This window comes from Eschscholzia californica, unplaced genomic scaffold (assembly GCF_041429995.1).
Source record: "Eschscholzia californica isolate CP2 unplaced genomic scaffold, dmEscCali1.0.p SCAF_2, whole genome shotgun sequence".
NCBI lineage: Eukaryota > Viridiplantae > Streptophyta > Magnoliopsida > Ranunculales > Papaveraceae > Eschscholzia > Eschscholzia californica.
Window position 1 is genome coordinate 67,729,958 of NW_028238309.1, and position 17,806 is coordinate 67,747,763.

The 17,806-nt window shown below is 38.3% G+C and overlaps 3 protein-coding genes across 5 annotated transcripts; all 3 read right to left on the reverse strand.

The window, feature by feature from the left end:
• Positions 1-15: 15 nt before the first annotated feature.
• Positions 16-8,237, reverse strand: LOC147560664 (uncharacterized). Its single transcript, XM_086664452.1, has 6 exons — positions 8,025-8,237; positions 3,034-3,351; positions 1,261-1,536; positions 804-1,117; positions 609-675; positions 16-456 (listed from the first exon to the last, which is right to left on the reverse strand). Exons 1-6 carry the CDS (start codon positions 8,082-8,084, stop codon positions 262-264), a joined length of 1,230 nt encoding a protein of 409 aa, XP_086520578.1. The 5' UTR covers positions 8,085-8,237; the 3' UTR covers positions 16-261.
• Positions 8,238-9,242: 1,005 nt separating this feature from the next.
• Positions 9,243-11,809, reverse strand: LOC147560665 (uncharacterized). 2 transcript variants are annotated; one of them, XM_086664460.1, is made up of 6 exons: positions 11,307-11,809; positions 10,550-10,828; positions 10,152-10,471; positions 9,771-9,842; positions 9,353-9,673; positions 9,243-9,279 (listed from the first exon to the last, which is right to left on the reverse strand). In XM_086664460.1, exons 1-5 carry the CDS (start codon positions 11,643-11,645, stop codon positions 9,628-9,630), a joined length of 1,056 nt encoding a protein of 351 aa, XP_086520586.1. In that variant the 5' UTR covers positions 11,646-11,809; the 3' UTR covers positions 9,243-9,279; positions 9,353-9,627. The 2 variants fall into 2 exon arrangements, with proteins under 2 accessions (XP_086520586.1, XP_086520585.1); XM_086664459.1 differs by having other exon boundaries at positions 9,776-9,842; positions 11,307-11,734.
• A 1,473-nt stretch (positions 11,810-13,282) lies between these two features.
• Positions 13,283-17,407, reverse strand: LOC147560666 (indole-3-glycerol phosphate synthase, chloroplastic-like). Of its 2 annotated transcripts, none has more exons than XM_086664457.1 (10): positions 16,929-17,407; positions 15,998-16,261; positions 15,726-15,902; positions 14,935-15,009; positions 14,763-14,807; positions 14,502-14,666; positions 14,282-14,360; positions 13,984-14,066; positions 13,829-13,897; positions 13,283-13,606 (listed from the first exon to the last, which is right to left on the reverse strand). In XM_086664457.1, exons 1-10 carry the CDS (start codon positions 17,106-17,108, stop codon positions 13,523-13,525), a joined length of 1,221 nt encoding a protein of 406 aa, XP_086520583.1. In that variant the 5' UTR covers positions 17,109-17,407; the 3' UTR covers positions 13,283-13,522. The 2 variants fall into 2 exon arrangements, with proteins under 2 accessions (XP_086520583.1, XP_086520584.1); XM_086664458.1 differs by having other exon boundaries at positions 15,998-16,305; positions 16,411-17,244.
• Positions 17,408-17,806: the final 399 nt, after the last annotated feature.

Here is a 17,806-nt window from a genome sequence, read left to right on the forward strand (position 1 = left end):
ATGGACCCAAAGTCAAACATTAATCAGCTATTCAAATTTAGTTTCTTTTCCTTTTGCGCTAAATACCATGGTTCCTGAAAGGTCTGGTTGGGAATTCGAAACCCATAATCATTTCTCTAGTCATAACTGTCATACTCTATTGAGAATTCGACATCCTTCTAATATCGATGTAATACAAAAACTTTAACATGAAAATATAAATGAATTGTTACTTGAATCGAGTGGGAGCTAATTGTATATTACTGAGAGTAGCTGTAGGTATCATTCTACTTGATTCGAGGAAAGCAAGATCTTTTCCATTTCCAGAGCCAGGCGTTTATGGAGACGTCGTTGATGCTCTGTGAACTCCAAGTATAACTCCTTTAACAACTTCGCCTTCTCGAATTCTTTAGTTCCCTCGCTGACAAGCGTTAGTGTAGAGCCCAACTCTTCCTTTCTAAGAGGCTTGAATTGATTCTGTAAATTTCGATCCCATAACACAAGAACATTCATTCCTATTGAAATTCACACTGAAGTGATAGAAATATAGCACAAAAATGGTAATTCGACAGAGAGACCAATCTTGAGTTTCTTCGATTAGAATATAGAAACTACTTCCAAAAACTAACCTCAGATCGGTAAATTACGTCCCGAATTGTTGCATCGTCCAGCTTTTCCTTTGATATCACCCATGGGCTGCAAAAGGTACGAGTTATGTGCAGTTAACATAGACAGAGAATGAACAATCTTTACTTCGCAAGTATATGTATGATTATGAACATATCAGAATAGACTTTGTTCAGGTTTCGATTACTTTGAAGTACCTTCCTCTTGACGACGTGACGAGATGGGCAGGATGATGTAAGAAGTCGGACAACTTCTGAATCTTCTGTTTGCTATCTACAACAATGACTCCCCTCGTAAATGTCTCGAACGATAAAGTTGGGAAGACATAGGCTCGAGACGTGATTGCAATACAAAAATATATGTAGTCTTCAATTACTTGTGGGGCTAAATCTTTTTCCAAGTTTTCAATTAATATGAAATAGCTTTGATCTTCGGGTTTTTTGGTGGCAATTGACTTATCCCTCAACTTCAGACCTTGCTTGTTCATTTTATTTTTGAGTATCGTGGCGACCTGTTTGCAATAAATGACTAGCTGAGTTCTGGCAATTGCAAGTGCTCGGGTTGCTACAAACTTAATTTGGATTATGAAGAGCGAACATGAACGCAATGAGGCTATTCATAGTTAAATATGAATCTGTAGAGAAAATCAATTACCTTCAACCAATAATCCTCTGCAGAATCGAGGGAAGTCATCTCAACCTTCACTCTTTGCTTCGGTCGGTAGGATGAGAACTCAACGTTCTCTCTTGACATCGTCAGGAACGAGGCTAAGGATGGATGAGTTAGTGCACTTCCATGTTGAAGTATCAAGATATGCTCAATGCTCGTTAGTGTCCTAGACCCGGTCATTGGACCATGTACCCACAAAATATCAAACGAACATGTACATACTTCCTCGCCTTCATTAAACGTGTGCTGGTTCGTGGTAATCTGTAAGATGACAAAGTAAGCAAACGAAGAATTCCTCTACACATTTTATATGATCGAAACGTAAATCAAGAATCAGTATGGACGGACAGGTTTTAAAGAAAGCAACAGGACTGATTATGCATTATGAACAAGGCAGCAGTGCATATAATGTCTCTACTGTTTCACAATTAAATGACTTGTGGTGGACTAAGGGGTGGCGGTGTGAGTTCATAACTAGATCAATATAAACAAGTAAAGTTGGTTTTAACATTCTTACAGGATCCAATAGATGACTATAGTTGTCTGGTTGATAAAGTTCTCTGCAATCTCTAGCTAAAGTTTCCCAATGGGCCGTCTCGGACCGACCTGAGTGGTCTCTTTTGGCCCTGTTGGACTGGTACCCTAGTTTGTAAATGGGTTGTGCCAACCTCAGGGCTCTGTCCGTGTCCCGTCTGGCTTAACAGGCCGAGGGAGTCCAGCTTGGGCTGTCACCTTCGGGTCACGGGCTCGTGGACCGTTTTTGCGGGCCCTAGCCATGGAAGACGAGGCCTACGTTACAACCAATCAGTGTGTTGTGTTGACACGTCACTGCCGGTTGGGGCACTATCTCTCACTGTCTTAGGGCAACTCCAATGTGGGGGCTCGGGCTCCCAATTTTGGGAGCCCCTGAATTTTGGGAGCCTCGGGGCTTTGCTCAATTCCAACGTTGGGCTCCCAGCAGGGGCTCCCAAATCAAAATAATATACGTGTGTAAAGTACGTGTGCGAAATTTTGATTTTAAATTTCGACTATGAATTATTAGATTTCGACTATGAATTAAAATGTGATATTATTCAAGAAAGATAATTTCAAAAAGATAAACACAAAAAAACAAAAAAATTAAAAATTAGAGAAAAATACTTAAAAATGAAGTATTTAAAATAATAAGAAGATTAAAAAAAAATTAATTTAAAAAAAAAAATTAAAATAAAGTGGGCAAATATGGCCGTTGAAGCTCCCAACGGTCATATTTTGGGGGAGCCCCAGCCCCCTATACATTGGAGTTGCTCTTTCAAGCTCAAAGTAGAGCCAAGAAGGGGGTCCAACTTTCAGCAAAAAATTGGGTCATGTCCACTTCAATCAATCAGCCAAGAGATGACCCAAAAAATCTCATCAAAGAAAAAAAAAAAGATGAACCAAAAAACAAAACAGGGACATTTTTGAAGTGAAGTAGGCCAGAATACCCATCCAACGGTTGGGATTCACCCGGATTTCATCGAGAGAGAGAGAGTAGGGTAAATCCAACGGTTGGATATGGATTGACACCAACTTCACAGTCAAAACTTGAGAGTCTCACAGTGGGATCTATCTAATACCGAAAGAAAATCAAATCCAAATGGACCAGATCCCCAGGACAAAAAAAGAACATCGTTGATCAAGTAAAGTAGTCTATCAGGATAAAAAAAACATGAAAATCGAAAACAAAAAGGAGATTGAGTTGAGAAAGTAACCCTAATAGATAGATAACGAAGAACTTACAGAATGAATAATGGCATTATAAAACTTGAGCTCATCATTTTGATCATTATAAGAAGCACAAACAGTCATTCCTTTACACAACTTCCAGCACTCACTATCTTGAGCTTGTATTGCACTCACACGAAATTTATGTTCAAACTCTTGAATCTCTTCCATACTATTGAAATCTCCGGCATTATATTTCTCGTCGTGGTTTTCAGGGAAGCCGACGTACTTAACTCTAAGAGTCTCTTTGTTTATTATATCTAATCCAACTGTATACCAAGCTTCATCACTTTCATGTTGGAAATCGATGCTTGGTCGTATAACTCTCTTCTCCTTGGGCGATATTGTTGGAAGGTCCACTCCACTCGGCCAAACCGAGTGGACTTGGTCCAAATAGGAATCCTACTACAACTAGGATTCCTTAGGTATTAGGATTAGTTTAGATAAGTTTTGATAAGTTTAAACTCTTCATCATGTAAACCTATATAAAGGGGTTCAATCATAATGTAATATACAAGTTGTAGTGTAATAAAGCAAGGTATTTACCTATCTCTCTATCTCTCTCTCACACAACAACAACAAGCTCACCGATCTTCATCTCTCGGCTTCAACCGAGATAGTCATCATCAACCCTCGGTTATAACCGAGAGCTCAGCTCATCTCTCTCTCTCTCGGTTATACCCGAGCTTCATCACTCTCGGCCTCACCGAGAGTTGTTACACACTCACTCGGTTATAGCCGAGACTATCAACTCCTTCAATCTTCCTCTCGGTCATCAACCGAGAAGGTCATCACCTTCACCTACACTCGGTCATACTCGAGTGAATTAAACAATCAAAGGTTTAACCTTTTCACATGGTATAAGAGCCTTCAAAATTTTTTTTTTTTCTCTTGAATCATGACTACTCCCGAAGCTTCTGAAACTTCTCAAGTTCATGCTACCATTAATAGTGGACCGTTTGAGGTTCACCACTCGGATTCTCCCACCACGATGCCTTCAGCAACTACTCTCACACCGGAGCAATACCAATCTATAATTGCCTTATTGGAACAAAACAAACAGCCCACATCTTCTCATGTTACCACTAAAGACCCTCACGTCAATCTTACAGGTAAGTATTATTCTTCTTTTCATCCTCCTTGGGTTATTGATTCCGGTGCCGCTAAACACATATGTTCGGTTTTATCACGTTTTTCTTCATATTCTCTTGCTCCTCCGGATTTATTTGTTAGACTACCCGATGGATCAAGAGTTAAGGTTCACCATATTGGTTCGGTCTATTTTTCCAATAGATTTTATTTACAAGATGTGCTTCATATTCCATCTTTTCAATTTAATCTCATATCTATATCTCAAATTTCTAAATCTCTTCGTTGTACCGTCTTATTTGACGATGACTTATGTCTTTTTCAAGACCGAACAACGAAGATGGAGATTGGGCATGGTAGTCTCCATGATGATCTTTACTTCCTCCGCACGGAGCGTCAAATTTTTTCCGTTTCAAATTTATTTCAAGATAAATCTAGTCATGAGTCTTTTTCTTTATGGCATTGCCGTTTAGGCCATCCATCTTTCTCTCGTTTTCAATTTTTTAATTCTAGACTTCCATGTATGAATTTTAAATTCTCATCAAATAAAGTGCCGTGCGATATATGTCCGCTTTCTAAGCAATGTCGATTGCCTTTTCCTTCTAGCACTACTTCTTCCACTCATATATTTGAGTTAGTTCATGCCGATATATGGGGTCCCTTTCCGGTTCCCTCCACCTCCGAGTGTCGTTATTTTTTGACCCTTGTTGACGATTTTTCTCGTTGTACTTGGATATTCCTTCTAAGTTCTAAATCGGACTCCACCATGAAAATTAGGAATTTTTCTAATTATGTTCATACACAATTTAACTGTGTGATAAAAACAATTAGATCAGACAATGGTTCTGAGTTCATGAATCATTCCCTCCAAAGTTGGTTTCTTGAAAAAGGAATCACCCATCAACGTAGTTGCACTTATACACCTCAACAAAACGGTGTTGTTGAGCGAAAACATCGCCATATTCTTGAAGTCGCTAGATCTTTACGACTTCAAGCTCACCTCCCTCTTTCGTTTTGGGGAGAATGCGTTCTAACCGCCGTCTATCTCATTAATAAATTACCCACACCAATCCTTGATGGGAAATCCCCTCATGAAATCCTCATGGGTGCTCCTCCGAATCTTTCACACTTACGTGTATTCGGATGCCTTTGCTATGCCCGTATCCCTTTGGTCAAAACCAAGATGGACGCCCGGTCCTCCGCCGGCATTTTTCTTGGCTACCCAAGTGGACAAAAGGGTTACCGTATCTACGACATCTCTACTCAACGTATTTTCATCTCACGAGACGTTACATTCTTCGAGAGCCGCTTTCCTATGGCTTCTCCACCTCCGGCACAAGCTCCTCTTGCCGACCCGTCTCCATCCCTCTCTATTGATGATGACGGAACCTTTGATTTTCCGGTGAATACCGAGCCTCCTCCCGATTCACCGTCCGACAGCAGCAGGTTCACCGAAGAACCCACTGTCCCTGTCGTCCCGGTTTTGGATACTGTTTCAGGGGTGCCTCCAGACACCCCTGGTAACACACCTTCGGGGGTGCCGACAGAAAACCATTCTTTCCCTTCGGGGGTGCCTACAGATATCTCTACCGAGCTCCCTGATTCAGGGGTGCCGACAGAACCCCCTGTCACCACTCCCGGTTCGGGCTCTTCTCTTCCACCGCCCGCGACCGGTGTTCCCACTTCCGGCGCTCCCGACGTTGACTCCGGCAGACCGGTTCGGTCTCGTCAACCACCTAGTCATCTCAAAGACTATGTTTGCTCCAACACCACTACCGTCAAGTATCCACTTGAAAACTATTTTTCTATAAATTCCTTTTCAACTTCTCATCAACAATTTCTTTCCTCGGTCTTGTCCTCGACCGAACCCACTTCCTTCACCCAAGCAATGAAATCTTCTCATTGGAAGGAGGCCATGGCTAAGGAAATTTCGGCCTTGGAAGAAAACAAAACTTGGACTCTCACTAACTTACCACCCGGCAAGAAGCCTATTGGTTGTAAGTGGGTGTATAAAATAAAGTTCAAGCCCGATGGCTCCATAGAACGCTACAAAGCTCGCTTAGTGGCTAAAGGCTATACTCAAATAGAGGGGTTGGACTACAATGATACTTTTGCTCCGGTTGCTAAACTAGTAACCGTTCGAGTTCTTCTATCTCTCGCCGCCATTAAAGGCTGGTCTCTCCATCAGTTGGACGTTAACAATGCCTTCCTCCAAGGCGACCTCCATGAGGAGGTTTACATGAAACTTCCCCCCGGGTTTTCATCTAAGGGGGAGTCTCAAGTATGCCGCCTTCATAAATCTCTTTATGGTCTAAAACAAGCATCCCGTCAGTGGTTTTCCAAATTTTCCTCCGTTCTAATTGAACGTGGTTTCTCTCAATCTAAGAGTGATTATTCGCTTTTTACCTTTCGTTCCTCCTCCACTCAGATTTATGTTCTAGTCTATGTGGATGACATCATTATCACAGGAAATAATGATCATGCTATTTCCAAGTTAAAATCATTCCTAAATAATGCTTTCTCGCTAAAGGATTTAGGACGTCTCCAGTACTTTCTTGGTATTGAAGTTTCTCGTTCGTCACAAGGCATTTTTTTATGTCAAAGAAAATATGCACTTGATATTTTAAAAGATTCTGGACTGACCGCTGCACGTCCCTCTGAATTCCCTATGGAACAGAAACTTCGACTTAGTCCCACTGACGGTACACCATTGTCAGATCCGTCAGTTTACCGTCGCCTAATTGGCCGGCTTCTCTACTTAACAGTTACACGGCCAGATATCGCTTTTGCTGTGAATAACCTCAGTCAATTCATGCAAACACCCAGTCAAGTACACCTAGACGCCGCCCATCGCGTACTACGATACTTGAAAGGTACCCTTGATAAAGGAGTATTTTTATCCGCAAACAGCTCTCTCCATATTACAGGTTACTGTGATTCAGATTGGGCTGGTTGTCCTTCGACCCGTAGATCAACTACAGGATATTTTACAATGTTGGGATCTAGTCCACTTTCATGGAAATCAAAGAAGCAACCCACCGTTGCCAAGTCTTCGGCAGAAGCAGAATATCGAGCTTTAGCCATCCTCACATGCGAATTACAATGGCTTAAGTATTTATTACTTGACTTTGGAATTGATCACTCAGATCCGATGACAGTTTATTGCGACAACAAAGCCGCTCTCCACATTGCTGATAATCCAGTTTTTCACGAACGTACCAAACACATTGAGATAGATTGCCACATCGTTCGTGAAAAGATTAAAGACAACGTCATTGCCACACGCTTCACCAGTACAGAAAATCAGTTAGCGGATATCTTCACAAAGCCACTTGGGGCAGAACCGTTCAAGAACATTATTGGCAAGTTAGGCGTTACTTCCATTCCCGCTCTAACTTGAGGGGGAGTGTTGGAAGGTCCACTCCACTCGGCCAAACCGAGTGGACTTGGTCCAAATAGGAATCCTACTACAACTAGGATTCCTTAGGTATTAGGATTAGTTTAGATAAGTTTTGATAAGTTTAAACTCTTCATCATGTAAACCTATATAAAGGGGTTCAATCATAATGTAATATACAAGTTGTAGTGTAATAAAGCAAGGTATTTACCTATCTCTCTATCTCTCTCTCACACAACAACAACAAGCTCACCGATCTTCATCTCTCGGCTTCAACCGAGATAGTCATCATCAACCCTCGGTTATAACCGAGAGCTCAGCTCATCTCTCTCTCTCTCGGTTATACCCGAGCTTCATCACTCTCGGCCTCACCGAGAGTTGTTACACACTCACTCGGTTATAGCCGAGACTATCAACTCCTTCAATCTTCCTCTCGGTCATCAACCGAGAAGGTCATCACCTTCACCTACACTCGGTCATACTCGAGTGAATTAAACAATCAAAGGTTTAACCTTTTCACAGATATACTATTATTTCCGGCAGAGTTGTTGTTGTTGTTGTTGGTGGTGATGAGCTCCATTTTCAGTTAACTATGATTGAAGAGAAATCAAATGTTTCAGGCGAGTTGTTGTTTTTTTTTTTTTTTTGGTAAAGTGAAGGAAGGAAGATATTGCCTCTTTCTCTCTCTAAAACTCTCTTTCTCTCTCTAAAATTCTCTTTCTCTTTCTAGGTGGTGAGAATAGGTGATGAACCAAGAGTAATAGCATACGCTGGGTGACAAAAGCTGATTTTTTTTTGTACGTACGGGTACGGGAGCTAATTATCGTCCTACACATGATATAACGTCGTCTTCCGGCCGTTTCGACACTGGCTGTTTCGGACACGGCCGCCCCCACATAAGAACCCACGGGTGACCGATGTTTAGTAGTATAATCCTTTGGGGAATGAATGGCAAGTTCTCTCTCTCTTTTCAACAAAAAAAACAATTTCTCTCTCAAAATCTTTAGTTTTTTTTTTTTTTTTTTTTGGAAAATTCTCAAAATCTTTAGTTGACCACATATTCAGGCTGGACAGTGGTAAGACATTCTATCATCGTTGTATTTCTTATTTGTTACTATATGATTGTACCGACCATTCTCATGGTATACCGTATCGTTTGTTTCTAGCATTTTCGAAGATTTATGATTTTAACCTAGAAGTAGGTGTCTAATTTCAAACCGAGGGTGTAGGTAATATGTCTGCTAGAGAAGTGGAATTAGTTCTCAATACCGTCTATCAATACTACATCATAAGCAAAAACTATCGTATTAATAACGTGTTACAGGATTATGCAGACTACCTTTCTGTTAGTAGGACGGTCTTGTTTTATATTTTTAAGGTATAACAACTTTAAGTCATTACTAGGAAAGGATTTCTAGAGTATCTTTTTTAGAATATATTATCTTCTTCAATGGTTAAGATTACACCTCACAAACTTATATTTCCTACACTTACATCAAACGGTTGATATTATACATTCCAAATTTATGTTCAATGTTGAGATTATACGATCCAGACTTATCTTCAACAATTAGGAATTATAAATACTACATTTCTGGAGAGGATGAGAAACAAAAATCTTGTAGTCTAATTTTTTGAGCATATACTTGTTTTTTTAATAATAAACCATTTCATTAAACTATTAGAGAGAGCTAGTCATACAGATAGAGAACCCATATACTGTCTACTTACATACCAGTTACTAGCAAAAGGAAGTATATAACTAATTAAGACCACTCTTCTTTGATTTTTGGTTTTATAGCTCTTTTCGCAAGAACATCACCAAGATGATTTTCTACTTTCTACTACACATTAAACTTTACACCCTCAAACACAAGAAATTATATCCCACATTTGCAAAGTTAGCAGAAATGGGCAGAGTCGTAGATAAACAATTTCTACCAAACTCTACCATGTCCAAAAACAACTTAGAACCTTCATATTAACAAAATTTTATCACAAGATTTTCGCCCCCTCCAATGCTAGCCGTTTGTGGAGACGTTGTAAATGGCTGGAAAACTCCATGTATAACTTGGTTAATTTCTTTCCATTCTCAAATTCTTTCGTTCCCCGCTTGACAATAGTTATTCTCGAGCCAATTTCCACAAACTTGGTAGGATAAGATTGATTCTACAAACTCCAAAATCATGTATAAGTCGGAGATGAAATATTGCGCAGTTAGGAACAAGAAAGAATGACACTAGCAAAGGACTTGGAGGAAACTAACCGGACCTCAGATTTCGATATTGAGTTGCCAAAAATCCCATCCTTCGATTTTTCCTCTGTTATAACCCAAGGCCTGCAGGGATAGAATGTACAAGAAAAATAAGTTGTCGATGAACAATTTCTAGTTATGTTCGCTATATAAATAGCTTAACATTTTCGTAATTATACAGTGATTGGAAAGAAAAGCTTCATTATCGTAATGAAGTAGTATTGAGTGCATTAGTATTGTAGTAAGACCCACAAACCGAATATCTCAATCACAATGAGAAAACTAAAGACGTCAATAAAACAATTCAGAAGCAATAGATATCAGCTCAAGTACTTAATTCATGTACAAAGATTAAGTCGTGAAATTATAAGGAAAATTAAGTATTCGTAATACCTTCCTCTTGAGGAGATGATGAGATGATCGGGATTAAGTAAGAAGTCAAGTAACTTGTTGAGCTTCTCTTGGCTATCCATAATGATGATACCCGTAGTATATGTCTCCCAAAACAAGCTCGGGAACACATACGCCTGCGAACTTATAGACAAATGCTTATATATGAAACTAACAATTACTTTTGAAGCTAAATCATTCTCTAAGTTCTCAATCAATATGAAATAGCATTTATCATTTCCTTTCCGAATCCGGGTATTGAGATTTCCTCCACCCAAGTCTATATCTTGCTCATTGCTTTCCAAATCGATAACGTCGCCATCCTATTTTCCCACAAAGTTAAATGAAAGATTCAATTACCATTCACTAGTGCAAAAGATTGACATAAAGAATAGTTTTACCTTTAATGAACACTCATCTTTCGAGTCGTGCAATATGAACTCGACCTTAGCTATATTTTTTGGTAGGGTAGATGATAACTCGAATTTCTGTCTAGAGATGCTCAAGAAAGCAGCCAGATTTGGATGAATTTGCTGTGCAATTTTAGGTTGAATAGCACAAATACAAGCAATGTTAGTTGATAACATACACTTAGCCATTGGACCATGTAACCATGAAATCACAAAAGAACATGTACACTCTTCTTCTCCTTCATTAAATGTATGATCCTTTCGTATCACCTGTCAATTGATTCAAATAATAGATTCAAATAATAGTGTTTGTTTTTTTCCAAGTCAGATATGAATTCTGACTTGAGGTTTGAACTGATTCGGGTCAGATTTCAAAGTTCTTTTTTATCTTTATAAGACTGATCATATCTCATTAACTGATTTACATCCACGAGTAATGTTAGGGCACAGAAATCCTATATAGCTTGCCTTAATTCGACTAGATCGGTACCACGGGGAGCATGAATCACATTTATGTCGACCTAATTGTTCTTGTTCCCTGGGGAACATTTTTCAGATAGTTTATGTCATTTTAAAATGGTAACTTTTTCTCATTCTTTTTCAGGAATAAAAAAATGTGAAAGGAACTTTATATGATCATTTTTTTATCAGGACCCCCCAATCAAACAGAAGATGAATGAATCGTAAAACTAATTTTGCCCTAATTGATGGAAGAAATACTAGTGTAATTAATAAAGTAAGGACTCACAGATTCAATAATGGCGTCGTAAAACTTGATAGTGTCTTCACCGTAATCATAAGCAACACAAACGACCATTTTAGGGGATAACATCGAGCACTCACTGTCTTGCATCTGTACTACACTAGGGCGAAATAACTGTTGGAATTCATGTATTGCTTCCAAACTTTTGAAATCTGCAGCTTCGAATTTGTCATCGTGTTCTTCCGAGAAACCTAAGTAACGAACTATAAGGGTTTCCTTGTTCTTTAGTAGAAATAACTCAACGGTATACCATGCGTCGTCGATTGCTCGAAAATCTATACTTTTAGTACTACAATCAGATGACTTCTCGCCGGAACTCGCCATTTATTCTAGTAACTTCAACTCTTTCTTTTCAATTACTCCTCCTAATAAGTATTAAGTATTTGATGAACATTTTAATTCTAATTTGGCCCAGCATAATATTACTAACTCACAAATTTAATTTGGTCCTCTAGATTGTCCCCTACGTCTTTTTGGACCTTTGGTGAGAGTGAGTCACTTTTTTTTTTTTGTTGAGGAGAGTGAGTCACTTTGAGTGAGCGAGGGATCTATATTTTATTTTATTTATCTTCCCATCACGCAAATATACACAAAATTATACCACTTTTCCCATCACATTTGTTAAGAGGCCGATAAAGTTAATTGGACAATTTAAAGGAGCAAATGGCCAAGTGAAAGGTCTAAAACTTGAAGTATACGACTGCCAACAGATTTGGGAATGTGTCTACCCTCCTTTGGTGCAACGATTGGACACCCCCTCTTTAAGCCTATGAGGTCGTGGGATCGTGTATCAGTGGAAACAATTTGCCCTCTTTAAGAAGTCTATGAGATCATGATATCGAGTCTCAATGGAAGCAGTTTGCCATTGAGATCGTGGAATCGAGTATGGAAGTAATTTACCATCAAAATTTATCCGGGAGTAAATAATGTAATAAAGTTATGGAACTTTATACATCTTTCGCCGGGCTTTAGACCTCGGTTTAAATTAGGGGATTAACATGCTCATTACATCTTCGTGATGTATCAATACTTTATAACGAAACGTACATCGTAGATTTCTCAAAAAAAAAAAAAAAACAGATTTGGGAATGTAATTAATAATCTCTTCTTAGTAATTACTAAGAGTAGTAGTAACTAGTAAGTGCTCTGTCAACAACAAAAAAAAAACTAGTAAGTGCTCTCACATAATCTTATCCAGTATGATTTTGAGAATAAAAGAAACTAGTCGATACATCTGAAATGATCAGCTTGTTGTTTTGCCCCATGAGAAGTATCTCCAGCACCACATGAACCATCATCTCCTCCTCCTCTTGTTTCTCCTCCCACCTTTCTTCTTCTCTCTTTTCCTTCTTCACCAACCTCCTTATCCTCCCTATCTTCATCACCTACTTGTTCTTTATGTAAACCATCACTTGCTTCTTGCTTCTTCTTCTTCTTCTCAATTTCTTCTTCCTTGTTACTAGATGATGCCGGTATTACTCCATCAGCTTCTTCCTGCTTCAATGATCCCTTTTTCATATCTCCTTCCATTGCCATTGATTTGCTTCTTCAATCCTCTCCCTCTGCTTCTAATAACTTATACCACCCTCACTCTCTCTATATTACTGTAACACACACTAACACTAGTAGTTGATCTTATCATCAAAAAAAAAAAAAAACACTAGTAGTTGATCTACTCTACTACTACTGTTTTAAGTAATTGTTGGCTACTCGCTTATGTGTCAAAGATAGACTCCTACCTACCTACGTGTCTGCTTCTCTAATCATTGAGGTGGCAAGCTCCCCAATCTGGCATCAGTAGTGACTGTGTTCTCAATTGATTGATGATGTGGCACCAATTCACCCCCATTTTGTTTTTTTTCTTCAATTCGGTTTCGGACGGCCGGGATTAGAGAGAAACATATATTAACATCAATGGAAATATCTCTTTTGCAAAAAAAAAAAAAAAAAAAAAAAAAAAACATCAATGGGGGATCCTTCCTTCTCCTCCTAGAGGACCTAGACTAAGACTAAACTAGGAGGGAGGAAGCATCTCTTTCTATTCATTCAAAACTTCTTTGACAACATACATAATACAACACTTCCTTATTCTTTTCTGTGTATGTGGTCTCTCTCTTTCTTTCTCTTTTTACCAAACAGTTATGGAAAAAAGAACATCAAGTTATGGAGAAATATAGCTCATCAGAAAAAAAAAAAAAAAGTTATGGAGAAATATCCTTCCCAAACAGTCCACTAATTCCCTTCCCTGGATCATTCTGTTTCACTATCGATTCCCCCACCAATACCTGCAATTTCATAATACACATCATTTTCAGTCTTAGAATAACTACTTACATTCGAACCGAGTTGAGCCTAGTTGTGTGATACCATGTTAAGTTTGTAATCATCCAACTCACAATCAATTGACAATAAAAGTAGAGGAGGACCTAGACATTTTATTCTGGTTTACCCTACGGGAAATTGGCTATACAAATAAATACTCAAGGGAAAATGTTAGAAGGTCGTACCGCTTTAACTCCTGCATCTTGTACATAAGCAATATCATCAGGAGTAAACAAACCTGATTCCCCAACTACCTGAAGTGTTGTATCACGATGAGTAGTTAGTTCCATGTGAGATACAAATATCATTGTAATACGACGTTTAACTTAGTATTACTTACGATGATTCCTTTTTCACGGATAGCTTCCCCACGATCTCCCTCAAGAAGCTTCCTTGTGTTACTAATATCAACCTCAAATGTTTCTGTCGGTCGGACAAGCATAATCTCATTATTAAGCGACCAAAATTTATTATGTGCACCTACGTGCTCTTCTGTTGTTCTTTGATCAATAGAAGTAAGTTCAGCAAATAACAAAACAGAACAGTACCAAATATCATACAAAGTTATGAAAGTCTATAATCATGTTGGAGAACAAAAAAGCAGACATTTTTCAAAAGGGTGGGTTTGCCTATCTTACCAAGATTACGGTTGTTAATGCCTATGAGTTCAATACCGTCTATTCCTAGCATACGATCCATTTCTCTTTCATCATGCACCTGGAAAGAATCAGGCGTAACAGTTAGCTCACTTCTCTTTTATCATCCAACTGTGAAGGGGATAGAAATTCTCCGCAAGACAATGCACATGAACAACTCCAAGAATTGTGAATTGTGAGAAAGTAAAAACTATGTAGAGACCTCAACCAGAGCTGCCAACCCAAGAATTTTACAGATCTTAACCATGTATTGGATATCAAGATCAGGCAACACAGCAGCGATCAGTAGAACAGCATCAGCTCCTTTTGTGCGAGCATAATAAATTTGCCATGCATCAATTATGAATTCTTTGCAGAGAAGAGGACACTGTGCTTCATGAAAAAGTAAGTTACTCACAGGCAGAAAAAACATTCGACAAGTAGACACTACAAATCAAGAAAATAGAAGTTCGAAATTTTTTACCTGTATTCCAGCACTGCGTATTTTCTCTAGATTCTCAAAGCTTCCCTTCAATAACGATAATTCAAGTTTGTTACTAAAAAGGTAATGTTTTGAGTGATTTATAAATCGATCAAAATCCACCATGTCGTTCTGGAATTCAAGAAAATGTCATACACGTACATAAAACAAATACCTGGAAGTATTTCTGATCTGTTAAAACACTGAGACATGCTGCTCCTCCTTTCTCATATGACTGAGCTATATTAACCTGTGTAGTAAAAAAGAAAGCACATTACATAAAACGGAAAATCATCATCATTTGATGCATTTTTCAGGTAGTCCACGTTCGAAATGCCTTTTCTATTAGACATGTCAGAGGGAGCTACATTGTTAGTCAAGCTACTCTTTGATACTGTAGACTCTTTGATACTCTATTATTTCGTCAGTTGAAGCTCGAGTTGTTGCTCGGAGTCTTGATGTTTTTTAAATATGCAAACATTAAATAAATTCATGAACCAAGTCAATTATTGGCATTTCAAATTCAGTCAAACGATTGTTTGCAATTGCTTCTAGTGACTCGATATAACATGTCAGGATCACTGCACAGTTGCACTTTAATCACTAGCGCAGTCTGTATCAATTCCCTTTTTGTGATTTGAAGCTCAGGCTTAGCTCAAGTTTGGGAGTTCTAAGCAGCGACAAATAAAGACAGACTTATTAATCAAGTCTAACACTAAGTATCCAAAATCAGATAAAATCTCCTTTTGGATGCCTGTGATTGTTTATTAAATTAGTCTGCTGAGATTAAACTGGTAGTTTTATAGTCTAATCAAAACGAAACAAATTAACATAATTGAAAGTGATGAGACTTTTTTACATTGTTCATACAAAACAAAAGAATTTACTAATATTATCCGAACACAACCTCAAAAGTAAGTAAATCAAATAATCTAATAAATAGAAGAGCTAATGGAACAGACTTACAGGATCAAAATCCTCTCTCAACACCCCTCTGCTTGGAGAAGCCTTCTTTACTTCAGCAATTAAAGCAGGTAACCCCGTTCTCTGATGAGAATTTCGTAAAGCTCCAACGAAATCTCTAATTGGAGGAGCACTATCTAGTGCTTTTTTTAGTGAAGACAATGGCTTACTCTCCTTTAACTAGAAAATCGACAAATTAGCTAAAGTTAAAGAGTCAGCTAGCAGAGAGTAATAAAAGAAACTTTATGGTTTCAAAAACCAGAATCTGAAAGTACCTGCGAAACTTCCATATCCTTGTTCCAAACTATTTCCTCCAAAATGTTAAGAGGAGTGTTCCCTTCATTCTGTAATCGGAACTCAAAAGGTCCGACATAATCCAAAGGAGGTCCAGTGGGAGGTCTTCTTCTGATTCTAATTCCCTGGGCGGAAGCTATCTCCTCTTGAAACTTACCCACTTCCCACTCCTTGGTTTTGAGGGCATTCTCATAATCAATAGTAGCTGGTGAAATTGTTGTCACTGGTGAATCCTTCGACATAGACTGCAAGGTACCAAAACAAACCATGACAGGGAAATAGTGAAATACTTCACATTTTCACTCAATTTACTACATGTTGAATAGAATCTGTTGGGTGGTCTTGGGCCTCTCACACCCCAAAAGCTAGCTCAAGAGGTAAGGCTTTTTCCCACACTTATAAACTGGGCACCAATGCCCCTTCCAAAATCAATGTGGGAATATCCCAACAATCTCCCCCTCACACATTGACTGGAATTGTTATACCTGTGCTCTGATACCAGTGTTGGGTGGTCTTGGGCCTCTCTCACCAGTTAACCCCCAAAAGCTAGCTCAAGAGGTAAGGTTTTTCCCCACACTTACAAACTCACACCATGCCCCTTCCACGACCAATGTGAGATTATCCAACTGAATCACTCTATAATTTAGACTTAAATAGTTTATTGACATAGTCACATCTTAGAAGCTAAACATCCAAAAACCAATAGTCACTATTCCCAACTAAAAAACCCTAGCCCCAATAATCACTGAAGAATGTAATTTGAATTATATTGATAAAAGGAATTGAAATAAAAATTAGAACTTTTTCATTCAAACTGAAATTTAAAAGAGTAAGCAAATCCAAAAAGCAATCCCCTTAATAAACTCAAAAGTGAGGTGGGGAAATAAATAGAAGAAGATCAGTAGTACGAACCTGTTGAGGTCGAATACAACGTCGTAAAGAAATAGGAGATCTTCGATTAATCTTCTCTTGGAATGGAGGAGGAGATCCAGTACAAGAGATTAATCTTCTGATCATGAGATTCTGTGTGGATTTGATGGTCGGAACATAAACCCTAGGTGAGGTTGCTCTAATAATGTTAGTCGTCTCCATTTTTAGAGTGAGAAAGTGAGAGAGAGAGTATCGAGCACAGAGAGAAATGTGTCTCCAATTTGTAGGGCGAAGAGAGATTTTAAGGGACGTTATTTATTACCAGGGGAGAATCGTAAGGAATAGATAAAGAAAACGTTAGCAAAAAAGGAAGGTGATATTATATATATTTTTTTTTTGATGAAGAGGTGATATTATATATAAAAGGCAGTCAAATTGATATTGGATCTCCTCTAACATCCAATCGATTGAGGATTTGATTTTTGGAACCCCATTTAGGTTTACCTTCTTGGATCATCTGTAATTTTTTTTTTTTTTTTTTTGTTGAAGTGGATCATCTGTAATTAGTCATAGATAAAGTGAGAAGAACAACACTCAATATTAAAAGTAAAGTTTTTTTTCACGAGATGGCCGATGGGTATACATGTAGTAATGTTTTTTTTTTGTTCGCTTGTGTTGTTAAGCTTGTTCCATAATTTTACACACTAATATATCCAACAAAATTTATATTATCATTACAATCTTGTTTTTGTATATAACATTGCTTTAGGAAAAAAGAAAGATATCGAATTTTATCAGTACAAACTCCATGCGCTAATGTTATGTACTACACCTAGTCATGTTACCACCTTATGAAAAGCACATAAACTCCATGCGCCTGTCTCGAACCCTTGACCTCTAGAATGGAAGACTATACTTCT

Excerpts from the sequence above, each read along its gene's own strand:
- LOC147560664 (XM_086664452.1), bottom strand. The coding sequence starts at position 8,084 with ATGGAGCTCATCACCACCAACAACAACAACAACAACTCTGCCGGAAAT. Across the intron at positions 1,118-1,260 it reads CAGAGGATTATTGGTTGAAG|GTCGCCACGATACTCAAAAA; the intron begins GTAATTGATTTT and ends TATTGCAAACAG. Across the intron at positions 676-803 it reads GTCACGTCGTCAAGAGGAAG|CCCATGGGTGATATCAAAGG; the intron begins GTACTTCAAAGT and ends TACCTTTTGCAG.
- LOC147560665 (XM_086664459.1), bottom strand. The coding sequence starts at position 11,645 with ATGGCGAGTTCCGGCGAGAAGTCATCTGATTGTAGTACTAAAAGTATA. Across the intron at positions 10,829-11,306 it reads ACGACGCCATTATTGAATCT|GTGATACGAAAGGATCATAC; the intron begins GTGAGTCCTTAC and ends ATCAATTGACAG. Across the intron at positions 9,843-10,151 it reads ATCATCTCCTCAAGAGGAAG|GCCTTGGGTTATAACAGAGG; the intron begins GTATTACGAATA and ends CTATCCCTGCAG.
- LOC147560666 (XM_086664457.1), bottom strand. The coding sequence starts at position 17,108 with ATGGAGACGACTAACATTATTAGAGCAACCTCACCTAGGGTTTATGTT. Across the intron at positions 14,808-14,934 it reads CAGATCAGAAATACTTCCAG|GGAAGCTTTGAGAATCTAGA; the intron begins GTATTTGTTTTA and ends TCGTTATTGAAG. Across the intron at positions 14,361-14,501 it reads GGTTGGCAGCTCTGGTTGAG|GTGCATGATGAAAGAGAAAT; the intron begins GTCTCTACATAG and ends GATTCTTTCCAG.